The sequence below is a fragment of the Microtus ochrogaster genome, linkage group LG8, assembly GCF_000317375.1.
Source record: "Microtus ochrogaster isolate Prairie Vole_2 linkage group LG8, MicOch1.0, whole genome shotgun sequence".
Lineage (NCBI taxonomy): Eukaryota > Metazoa > Chordata > Mammalia > Rodentia > Cricetidae > Microtus > Microtus ochrogaster.
Genome location: NC_022033.1, coordinates 20,801,788 through 20,814,524, shown reverse-complemented (window position 1 = coordinate 20,814,524; position 12,737 = coordinate 20,801,788). Strand labels below are relative to the sequence as shown.

The 12,737-nt window shown below is 46.7% G+C and overlaps 1 protein-coding gene across 1 annotated transcript in view; it reads left to right on the top strand.

The window, feature by feature from the left end:
• The window catches only part of Manbal (mannosidase beta like), a 31,051-nt gene that overhangs the window by 9,258 nt on the left and 9,056 nt on the right, over window positions 1-12,737 (top strand). The window contains exon 2 of the mRNA XM_005363022.3: window positions 5,542-5,749. Coding sequence (XP_005363079.1) covers window positions 5,600-5,749 — 150 coding nt within the window. The 5' untranslated portion in view covers window positions 5,542-5,599. The remainder of the gene's footprint in view (window positions 1-5,541; window positions 5,750-12,737) is intronic.

Genomic DNA, 12,737 nt, shown 5'->3' with positions numbered 1-12,737 from the left:
CTGTGGTGGCAGGGCTAGTCTCTGGATAGGCTGTGGTGGCAGGGCTAGTCTCTGGACAGCCTGTGGTGGCAGGGCTAGTCTATAGAACCATATAATGTTTTTTAGCTAGTTACATTTAAAGCATAAAAAGCAGGTAAGCCAGGCATGATGGTATAGGCCTAAAATCTCAGTCCTCAGAGGTTGAAGGCAGCAAGATCAGCAAGACCAGCCTGGCTACATGAAAACCTGTGTCCAAAAAAGAGAAATGAAATAAGTAAACAGAAAAACAGGTTTTGTGTTAAAATATACCATAGAGTTAACCTTTTTGGAGATGGTGTCATGTAGCTCAGGCTGCCTTTGAACTTGTGACTCTCCTGCATCCACCTCCAAAGTCCTGGAATACAGATGTGTGCCTGTAATTGTGGCTCAAAATTTATCATTTCTAAGAATAAATTCAGTGTCATTGGACGTGTTATGTCTCTATTACCCCTGCTTCTGGACCTTCTTTACCCTCTTAGACTAAAGCTCTGGTTTCCAAAGCTGCTGTGCTAGCTTACACTCCCGTTAGCAGCTGTGGTGTAGGACAGAGAATGACCCCCATAGGCTCCTGTGTTGGAAAGCATGGTCCCCAACTGTGGAACCGTTTGAGAAGGACTTGGAGGTGTGTCACTGTGAGGTGGGCTTTGAGGTTTCAAAAGCCCACACTACACACAGTCTTGCTTCCTGCGGCTCAGGATATAAAAAGCTCTCAGCTGCTGCTCCAGCGCCATGCCTGTCTTCTTGCTGCCATGATGATCATGGACTAACCCTCTGAAAATGTAAACAAGCCCCTAATTAAATGCTTTCTTTGCTAAGAATCGCCTTAGTCATGGTGTCTCTCACAGCAGTAGAACAGTGACTAAGCCAGCAGTGCAATTTCTCCACATTCTCATTGATGCTTCATGCCCACTTGCCCTATTTATATATTTTTTAACATTTTAAATCCCCCACCGTGTGTGTGTGTGTGTGTGTGTGTGTGTGTGTGTGTGTATGAGAGAGAGAGAGAGAGAGAGAGAGAGAGAGAGAGAGAGAACAACTTGAGAGCTGAGCTGATTCTGGACTTCCACCATGTCAATCCTAGATCAAGCTTAGCCTTCAGGCTTGGCACCAGGTGTCTTTACCTGCTGATACCTGCTAAGCCACCTCACCAACACCACCAACCCTAGAAAACTCATCTTCCAGCTGAGTACTGGGATTACAGCCGTAAACTGCCTGACTTCCCATGCTCTCCTTTGTTCATTGTTTCTACACGTAGTTTTAGGGGACAGAGGCACACTTGCTGCGGCACGTATGTGATGGCCAAAAGACAACTTTTGGGAGTCTGTTCTCTCCTTCAAATGCAAGTTGTCAGGCTTGGCAGCAGGTGCCTCTTCCGGATCCGCCTCGCGGCTTCTGTTGTACTGTTGCCCTGTGGAAGTTCTTTGTCCGAAGCTAGACCTTTGCTGTGTGTGTGAGTCACACGTGTCCTCCTCCATTCTCTGGCCTGTCTTTCTCTCTCTGACAAATGTCCTCTAAACAAAGGGTTTTGATTTTTATGTGGAGTCTAATTGACCTCTTTCTTTTGTTGCTTGTGCCTTTGATGTCACATCTGAGAAAACATTGCCAGATCCTGTATTGTAGAGATTTCCCCTCAGATTTCTCTAACAGTTTTATAGTTTGCGCTCATATTTTTAGATCTTGGGTCAATGTGAACTAATCTTTGTGTAGGGTACAAGGGTCCTGTTCAGCTTCTTTTGTTGCTTTTGCGTGTGGACACTCAGTTTCCTAGCACCGTTTAAAAGCCGCCCTCTCTTAGGAGTACGTGCTTATTTGGAGCTTTCTATTCCATTGGCCTGTACGTCTGTTCTCACGTCAGTAGCTCTTCGTTTTGGCCACCTTAGCTTTCTAGTAGGTTTTGACGTCATAAAATAAGTAATTTTAGTAATTTAACAATATGTTTCAGCATATAATCAACATAAAGCATTGCTAATGAGATATTTTACATTTTTTCATAAGAAGTCTTGGAGTTAGGTCTGGTTTTATCTGTCGCTGCAGTTCAGACCAGTTGCATTCGGGGGGGGAGGGGGCACGTGCAGCCCATAAGCACCATACTGGGTCTCTCAGAGTCAGCTGGAAATCACACCGTATGGCACAGCTCTCTCTGAAAGCACGAAGGCTGTCATTCAGGTGCCGCTAATGCCACAGTTCACTGGTCTCTTTATTGTTAGGGTGGCAGAAGGATGCCACTTGTAGGTACCATGATGAAGAAGAAGCTAAGGAGGAGGGCAGCACAGAGGCATGATGGGAGGCCTTGCACTCAGGCTTGGAGGTCAAGTAGGGCGCTGAGCAGCAGTCTTGGTGGGAGGCTGTCCTGGGCAGATGGGAGCTTCATGGATGGCTCAGGATTGGAAAGACTCAGGTGCTCCTGGAGAACCACAGGCAGTTCTTCCAGCTTTACCAAGGGATTAAGAAGGGGCGAGAGCCAGGCGGTGTGGCTCTTTAGTCCTACCTTTAGTCCTACCACTCAGAGACGCAAGCAGATATCTGACTCTGAGGGCAGCCTGCTCTACAGAGAGTCCCAGGACAGTCAGAGCCATTATATAAAGAAACCCTATCTGGAAAGAAAGAAAAAAGAATGAAATAGGCTGGTGAGAAGAGAGGTAGGCTAAGGCCTGACTGCCCCCCTTCTGCCTGTCCACCAACCTTCTTTTTTTTTTTAAGTTTTTTTTTTTTTAATTTAAAGCTGGGTGGTAATGGTACACGCCTATAATCACAGCATTTGGGGAGCAGAGGTAGGTGGATCTCTGTGAGCTCGAGGCCAGCCTGATCTACAGAGTGAGTTCCAGGACAGCCAGGGAGGGCTGTTACACAAAGAAACCCTGTCTCGGAAAATAATAATAATAATAATAATAATAATAATAATAATAATATTTATTTATTATGTATATGGTGTTCTGCCTGCATGTATGCCGGAAAGGGACAACAGATCTCATTATAGATGGTTGTGAGCCACCATGTGGTTGCTGGGAGCTGAACTCAGAACTGCTGGAAGAACAGAGCTATCTCTCTAGCCATCTCTCCAGCCACCCACCAACTTTCTTGTGTGGGCTAGGTTTTCATGCATCTTCTTGGCCTCTCCATTCAAACTTCTAGTTTAGAGCTGGGCGTGGTGGTGCACATCTCTGCATGCCAGCATGTGAGAGACTGAGAGGCAGGAGGGTTTCTTGAGTTAGAGCAGACTGTATTCCTCTCTCAAAATAATAGCAGCCAGGCTGGGTGATGGCACACACCCTTAGTCCCAGCACTTGGGAGGCAAAAGTAGGTAGCTCTCTCTGAGTGCAAGGCCAACCTGGTCTAGATAATGAGGTCCAGGACAGCCAGGACTACATAAAGAGACTATGTCTCAGAAAATAAAAACAAATAAACAAAAAGTAAATGAATAAGTAAAATAACAGCATCAAAAAGTAATTTAGATCTTGTCACCTCCGCTTTACTTTTTACTTGGTCAAATCAAGAAGGTCTGGGTCTTCTAAGGTTTGCTCGTGCTCCCAGCCCATCTCACCAGCTTCCAGTTTCCCTCCTGACCACTCAGTGTGTGGGTCCCCTTTCCCATCCAGGGGTCTCCACATTTCCTTTTCTATCTATGCACAGTGTGCATCCCTCAAATGACAAGTGTGGCCGCTCCAGTCTGTTGCTGAAGCCCTGCCACATTCGCAGAGGCCTCCCCTCCTACCCCATACAAGAGCACAAGGTCCCTTTCTTAAATGTCTCCGGAACAGTTTTCTCTCTCCATACAGCTTGTCTCCATGGTCACTGCCTCCATTTGGAGCAGAGCTCTGAATACAGACATTTGTCTGTATTTCTTTCTTCAGTCTTTGGTATCCTTAAGTGCTGTGTGACTAGGTGAACGAATAAATAAACAAAATCAGATGGGTGTACCTCAGTTGGTAGAGTGCTTACTCCGCTTTCATGGGTCCCTGGGTTCCAGCCCCAGCACTAAGTAAACTGGGAATAAGGATGAAAGCCTGTCATTCCAGCACTTGGAAGGTGGAGGCAGGAGAATCAGGAATTCATGCTCATCCTGGGTTAATAGCAAGCTCCAGGCCAGCCCACGATGAATGAGACACTGTCTCAAAAACAAAACAAACTGGGTGGTGGTGGCACACACTTTCAATCCCAGCACTCAGGAGGCAGAGGCAGGTGGATCTCTGTGAGTTCAAGGCCAGGCTGGTCTACAGAGTGAGTTCCAGGACAGGCTCCACAGCTATAGAGAAACCTTGTCTTGAAATATTTAAGAGAGAGAGAGAGAGAGAGAGAGAGAGAGAGAGAGAGAGAGAGAGAGAGAGAGAGAATGAAACAAAAAGGAAAGAGAAAAAGAAAACACAGAAATGTGTGAGTCTTTAGTAAATGCATTGTTTGGGGGGTTTTGCATTTGCTTATTAATTTTATTAGCTTTATATTTGGAAAACATCAAAAATTTTAAAAATTGAAAAATGTGCATATATTCTCTAATTGGATTCAAGAATTGTTTACACTATACTAAGTTGCTTCATATTTTGTCCATTCATGTATGGGTGGTATGGGAGGGCATTTAAAGATCACACATTGAAACCTGACATTCAGTGGGGTAGTGGTGGCACACCTTTAATCTCAGCACTCGGGAGGCAGGGGCAGGTGGATCTCCATGAATTTGAGACCAAGATGATCTTCAAAACAAGTTCCAGGACAGCCAGAGCTGTTACACAGAAAAACCCTATCTTGAAAAGCAAAAAACAAAGGAAAGAAGGAAGGAAGAAAAAAAGAAACCAGACTGTGGGGTTTGAAAGAAATGGCTCCCCAAAGGGAGTGACACTATTAGGAGGTGTGGCCTTAGAAGAAGTGTGTCACTGTGGAGGTGAGCTTTGAGGTCTCATTACAGCCTAGTGTCTCAGACCGCTTCCTGTTGCCTATGAGTCAAGTTGTAAGAACTCTCAGCTCCTTCTCTAGCACCATGTCTGCCTGCATGCTGCCTTGCTTCCAACCATGACGGTAATTGACTAAACCTCTGAACTGTAAGCTGGTATGGGAAGTCCTTCTGTATTTGTGTTACTTTTATTGGTTAATGAATAAAGCTGTTTCAGCCCGTGGCTTAGCAGAATAGAACAAGGCAGGAACTCCAAGCAGATAGAGGAGGAAAGAAGGTGGAGTCAGGGAGAAGCCATGTAGTCACCATGGAGACAGACGCCTCTGCTGGAGCTTACTGAAACTTTGCTGGTAGGCCATGACTTCATGGTGATGCACAGATTAATGGAGGTGGGTTAGTTTAGGATATAAGAGTTAGCTAGAAATATGCTTAAGCTATTGGTCAAACATTATTGCAAATAATATAGTTTCTGTGAGGTTATTTCAGGGCTGAGTGGTCAGGAACGAACAAACAGCCTCTGACTACAGTAAGCAAGCCACCATAGTTGAATGTTTTCCTGTATAAGAGTCGCCATGGTCATGGTGTCTCCTCCAGCAATAGAAACCCTGCCTAAGACACTGACATTCATTCTTTTCATTTAGAATTTGGTTCTGGAGAAGTGTGACTCTCAAGAGGCCCCTGGCAGTGGTGACTTGGGTCATGGCCTCTGACCTGGACTTCTCGCCTCCTGAGGTGCCCGAGCCCACCTTCCTAGAGAACCTACTGCGGTACGGACTCTTCCTGGGAGCCATCTTCCAGCTCATCTGTGTCTTGGCCATCATCGTACCCATTCCCAAGTCCCACGACACGGTGAGTCCTTCCCTAGGATCTCATCTTTCTGAATGTCAGACTAGATTCTTGTACCAGTAGACATCACCACAACATAAGATCAGCAGGGACTGTGCTGGCCCTTAACAAGTTAGTATGGTCTCTGGATTGGGATTAAATTTTTTTTTTGAGACAGGGTTTCTCTGTAGCTTTGAAGTCTATCCTGGAACTAGCTTTTGTAGACCAAGCTGGCCTTGAACTCACAGAGATCTGCCTGCCTCTGCCTCCCGAGTGTTGGGATTAAAGGTATGCGCCACCATTACCCGGCTCAGGTCTTTTTTATATTGATTTATTTTTTTGACTCAGGGTCTTATTGTATAACCTAGGACTGGCCCCAAGCTCAGTATCTCCGAGTCCTGAATGCTAGGTTTCTGTTTCTTAATTTTTTATTTTTTTTATTTTTATTTTTTTGGTTTTTCGAGACAGGGTTTCTCTGTGGCTTTGGAGCCTGTCCTGGAACTAGCTCTTTGAACCAGGCTGGTCTCGAACTCACAGAGATCCGCCTGCCTCTGCCTCCCGAGTGCTGGGATTAAAGGTGTGCGCCACCATCGCCCGGCTCTCTGTTTCTTTATTTTGTTTTGATATAGATTCTAGCTGTCTTTAGGCTTAAGGCAACCTCCCTACCTCAGCCTCCTGGGATTACAAGTGTGAGCCATCACCCTTGGCTTCTGTTAAGACTCTAGTTAGCTCCTGTCAGATGGCTAAAAAAGGGTGCCCTCTCCTTCAAGGAGCGTCTTGTCTTTGGGAGGGATGCAGAGATAAAGCAGTTCGTAGTGATGTGTGCCTGTAGACCCAGCTCTTCAGAGACCAAGGCAAGAGAGTTGTGAATTCAAGGCCAGTCTGGGCTGTGTAGTAAGATCCTGTCTCCCAACGTTGGGAATGAAAAGCAATAAATTTGCTTTTATGAGCCTGGCAGTGGTGATGCATACCTTTAATCTCAGCACTCTAGAGGCAGAAGCAGGCAGATCTCTGTGAGTTCAAGGCCAGCCTAGAGAGTGGTTCCAGGACAGTCAAGACTATACAAAGAAACCTCTGTCTGAGAAAAAAAAATTTTTTTTTTCTTCTATTAGAAGCACAAGGTACAGTATAAGTGAATAACTAGAAGGACCAAATCCCATACCCTGGCCAGGGCCGGGCTGTCCCTCTGCTGAGGCAGAATGGTGGAGCAGGGAAGGTGGGAGGACAGCATTCAGGGCAGGGGAAGTACCTGCGAGGAGCCTGCACACTGAAGCACTGAGCTAATCCAGGGGACCCAGAGTGTGGCTGGAACCCAGGGGACTGGGTGAGAGGTGCAGCCAGAGGTGTGCGCAGGGCCCAACGGGTCTGGAGACAGATGGTGATGTAGTCCCATTGGCTTTGGGTTTGACTCTTATGCCATGAATGTCTTTACTCCACAACACCTTCTTCCCCTCATTCTTATACAACACCCCCATTTTTTCGGACATTGATTAGTTGGAGAAAGCAAGTTTTTATCGTCTGTGTTCTATACACTCCAGGATTTGCATGATCGATTCTCTCTGTGTGATCACTGTTCCTATGGGAAGTTCCATATAAGCACCTAAAGCCATTCATTCAGTTATTTGGTATACCCGTCATAACTGGTGCTTAGAACTTGCCGTATATAGTCGTGGTTGGTGTCAGTAGGATCATGGCGTCTGGCCCCTGTGTACTGAGATCGTCATGAGTTCAGATGGTCTACCTGAGCCTGAACTCTGTCCTAAATGGCTCCAGCATCCACTGCAGCTCAGTGAGCTGCCTGTGTGGATGCTAGGAACTGAACCCTGGGCCTCCTGGAAGAACACTGAGTACTCTTAACACTGCACCATCTCACCAGCTGTGGTGGTTTGAAAGAAAATGACCCATGGCACATTAAGAGGTGAGGTGTGACCTTGTTGGAGAAAGTGTGTCACTGTGGGGGTGGGCTTTGAAGTCTTTTTGCTCAAGTGTCCCTCAGTGTGACTCTGAGTTGACCTCCTCTTGCCTACAAGATGACTCTCAGCTATTCCTCCAGCACCATATCTGCCTGCCTGCAGCCATGCTCCCCTCCATGATGATAATGGACTGAACTTCTGAAGTGTAAGCCAGCCCTACCCGCCCCCTAATTTATAAGAGTTGCCATGGTCATGGTGTCTCTTCACAGCAATAAACACCCTAACTAGGACAGCAGCCCTCTATTTGATGTTTTAACTAGGCTTATTTTTTTTAATTTTTGTTTTACTTTATATGTATGAACATTTTGCCTGCATATGTATAGATGAACATGTGCATGCCTGTGCTCCCCTGGAGCTCACAATGGACTGTCCTGGGAATTGAACCCAGTCCTCTGCAGTAGCAACAAGTATTCTTATCTACTGAGCCATCTCTCCAGCCCCATTTTAATTTCTAAATTCTATTTATTTATTTACTTACTTATTTATTTGTTGTGGGGGGTGTGGGTGTGAGCTTGTGTGGAGGTCAAAGGACAACTTTTGGGAGTTGGTTCTCTTCTTCCACCTTGTGGGTTCCAGGGACAGAACTGATTTGTCAGTCTTGGTAACCTTTACGCTATGAGTCATCCCACTGACCTGGCTTTTGTTTCTGTGTTTTGTTACTTGAGACAGCATCTTCCTTTGAATCTCAGTCTGTCCTTGAACCCACTCTTCTCCCGCCTCAGCCCCCCAGGCACTGTGATGTGCACCAAGTGTGTGCCAGCACACCCGGTCGCACCAAGTTTTTTAGGAAAGAAGTTGCGTCAGATAGAATAGCTCCCACTCGTAATTACAGCACTCGGGGAGCTAAAGCAGAAGGATTCTGTAAATTTGAGGGCAGTCTAGACTCTAGGAAATTGTAGGCCAGTTTGGGCTACACAGTGAGACCCTGTCTCAATGGGAAGAGAATTGGAGTTCATCCAGCTGTTTAGGATTCAAACTGAAGGCTGCTGTTTTTACTTGGGAGGCTCCAGTTATATCTTAAAGCATTCTTTACATTTATTTATTTTGTGTGTATGTATATGTGTGAGTGTGTGCATGTGCCAGTGTGTGAGTGTGTGTGTGTGGAGGTCAGAGAACACCTTTAGGAGTTGAGTTTTTCCTTCCACCATGAAACATGTGAGAGTGAGATGAGAAGGGAGCTAAGGGGGAGCACACCTGTAGTCCCGCACCTGTGAGTTTGGGGCTAGCTTAGCTACTGTGGTGGTAGTTGAAATGTAATTGCCCCATAATCTCTCAGGGAGTGGCACTATTAGGAGGTGTGACTTTGTTGGAGCGGGTATGGCTTTGTTGGAGGAAGTGTGTCACTGTGGGGGTGGGCATTGAGGTTTCCTATGCTCAGGATACCACCCAGTGTCTCAGTCAATTTCCTGTTGCCTGCAAACCAAGATGTAGGACTCTCAGCTCTAGCACCACATCTGTCCACATGCTACCATGCTCCCTGTCATGGTCATAGTGGACTGAACCTCTGAGACTAAGCGAGCCACCTCAGTTAAATGTTTCCCTTAGAACTGTTGTCATGGTCATAGTGTCTCTTCCCAGCAGCAGAAAACCCTAAGGCAGCACACAGTACCTGCAGGACCAGTCTGGGCTGCATAGACACTGGAGCTGGGGGATACAGAAATGGCTCAGCAGATAAAGGACATGAGTGTGGGTCCTCTGCTCACCTGGCTAAGTGCACATGGCTGCAGCGCTGGGGTCGGTGGGACAGACAGAGTACTGTGGCTTGTTGGCCACCAACCTAGCTGAAGAACAGCAAGCCCTAGGTTTGGTGTCTTCCTCTAGTCTCTGTACACGCTCATGGACGCATGCACCACACGCAACATGAGCACATACTCAGGCGCACATACAGCAACAAGACAAGGACAGACAGAGCGTTGAGAGGTCCAGCGTGGACGGGCTCGTGGCTTCTGGGGGTGTGTCTGTCGCGTACTCTGGTATTTTGTGCATGTCACCGCTAGACTTTCTACCCTTTAACAACACAACCCTGGCTCTAGTCCTCAGACAGGGCATGCTGTTGGAATGATAGTGACGCTCTTTTATTGTCTTTAGGGCTGCTTCTGAGGCTCTGAGTCTCCAGGGGAGGAGGAGATGCTGGGTGTTGTGTTTGGAGAGATACTAGGGGAAGCCATGTTCCGCTCATTGTTCTTGACCCTTTGAAGTGAGCCCAGGTCAGCCCCAAGGCTCGCAGGGAAGGGCCACAGCAGGTTAAGGTCCTTTGAGGCAAGGACTTGACAAAGGGCTCAGAAATAAGTCTCCCCCAAATCAGCTGAAAGTTGCTCTCTGACCTCTGCACGTGTTCACTGTGGCACACCCCATAGTAAATCAGTAGATGAAACTTTAAAAATTCAAGTGCCTTCTCGTAACTTCTCCAGCAAGCAGGAAGACTTAATTTACCTCATCTTTAAAAATGTTAATACAGTGTAGCAAATCTTTTTTTGTTTGGTTTTGTTTGGTTTGTTTATTTGTATGTAGTTCAGAAGGTTGGGAACACAGGGGAGATACTTTCCTAACTGAAGTTTACTGTATTAGTTTTGTTTTACTGAAACAAGAGTTCACACTGTTGCCCAGGCTAGCCCGAAACTAAGAGTAGTAGCCTTTCTGCCTCAGTTTCCCAAGTGCTGCCACGCAGGGCTGTTTGACAGTCTTTGTGAATGCAGTGTATATGTGTGGAGGTCAGAGAACAACTCGCAGGGGTCTGTTCTCTACCTGTGGACTCTGGGTATCACACTCGAGTCGGCAGGCTTGGTGCCCAATCCTTTTGCCTGCTGAGCCCTCTCACTGGCCCTAGTGTTAGCCGGCCTGGAACTCACTGTGTAGACCAGACTATCCTCAAACTCACAGTGATCTGTTCATCTCTAGCTCCCAAGTGCTGGGATTGAACGGGTGTACCACTATATTTGTCCCTTTTTACCTTAAAAAAAAGCTTGCTAGAGGACTGGAGAGATGGCTCAGTGGCTCAGTAAAGAGTACTTACTACTCCGCAGAGCACCTAGCTTGGTTCCCAGCACCCATATGGGGCAACTTACAATACTTGTAACTCCGGCTCCACAGGGTCCAGCGCCCTCTTCTGGCCTTTGCAGGCATCCACATAAACACATATGTACAAAAATACAAGAAATAAATCTTAAACAACAACAAAACCCTGAGGCTGGAGAGATGGCTTAGCTATTAAAAGTGACTGCTGCTCTTACAGAGGACCTGGGTTTAGTTTCCGGCACTCATGTGGGGTCATGTGGTGGTTGATAATCATCTATAACTCCAGTTCCAGGAGATCCAAAAATCTTCTGGCCTGACCTCCCATCTCTGTAGGTACCAGACATGCCATGGTATATATACAGACATGGAGACAAATCATTCATACACATAAAATAAAATAAATACATTTTTAAGGCGGGTGTTGGTGCACAGTTTAAATCCCAGAACTCAGAAGGTAGAGGCAGGCAATCTCTTTGAGTTCGAGGCCAGGTCTACAAGGCTAGTTCCAGAACAACCAAGGCTATACAAGAAACCCCGTCTTAAAAAACGAAAATCAGTAAATAAATGGATGCACCCAAAAGCCCATGATAGCGTAGGGTGGCCTGACCAGTCCTGCAGCCACGCAGTCTCAGATCAATGCTTCAAGTCAGTCAACCCCAACGCCTACTCCATCTACAAGCTGCTGGACCTCGAGGAGGAGCTGGTCCTGCAGAACCAGACCTGGGAGCACGTCATTGCCACCAAAGACGAAAACCAGAAACATAGCTGTAATCAAAGAAATCTTGAAAATCCAGTATTTTTGGTGTTTAAGAGACCAGAGGCCTTGAGCCAGACCAGTGACTCGTGGCAATGAGTATTTGCATGTAGAACTGTATGGGCAAATACATACACACATGCAGACGCAGGCACACACAGAGTGATGCACTGCGGTTTCCAATGCCATTGCAACGGGTGAATTATGGATGGACGAGTAGGAAGGATGGAGCAGTGCATGCTCGGCAGAGAGAGGCTGAACCACGTTGATGTCTAGGCCTCTGAGGCTGGAGGCTGTGTTGGTGACTGTGGTCCATGCTACTGCCAGGGGACATGTCTGGGTTCATGGTCCTGCTGCAGCAGGAGGCATTGTGGTCTATGCTGCCACATTAGGCCGTGTTAACATCTGTAGCTCACAGCTTCTGGAAGATGTGATGTCCACGGCCCATGTTACCAGCAAAGGCCATGCAGATGTCCATGGTCTGGACTGTGTCAGGGATCAGCCTGTAGGGGCGTTGGGATTTAGAAATATTAGTAAAGAATACAAAGATAATAAGACAGAAAACATGGAATAGTACCAGGAGGGAATTCCAGTGAATACTGAAATCAGCCCATGTTTAATTTCCAATTGCTTAAAATACCCCTGACCTCAAAATGTAGGAGTAAGACAAAAAACTGCAGTCACGGGCTACATCCATAGTTAAGCATTACGTCGCTAGAACCAAACTAAACAACTCACATTCTAGACCAAAACATCCGTAGACAAACCACTCCCTGGATGGAATCCAGTGTTATCTCCTTAAGGGACCTGGAAACTTGGTTGGATCCTTAGACTTTTGTTTGAGGTAGAAACACATCTACTTCTCTATTCCTGGAATACAAGGTCCGGCTATTAGCCACACCTGCTGACAATGACCTTGAGCGAGCAGAACCCTCCAACCTAAAACTAGGTAAGACCATTGTTTGAGGTAGAAACACAGTAACCTAGAAGGAAATAGAGGTGATTTCCACCTCTCTGACCTTTGATCAATGTGGAAATAGGCTCACATTTTGGGGCCTCCACAGACTGCCGGCCTGAAGTCATGTTGATGTCTGTGGCCTGGGCTGCCAGTGGGAACTGTGTTGGTGTCCGTGGCCTGTACTGGAGAGCAGGGTGAGGTAGGTCCATGGCACCATGGTACATGATGACACCAGAGGCCAGGTGGATATCTGTGGGCCACGATCCATGTTCCTGCTGGCTATAAAAGACAAGGAGGCTTCTGCAGTGGCAT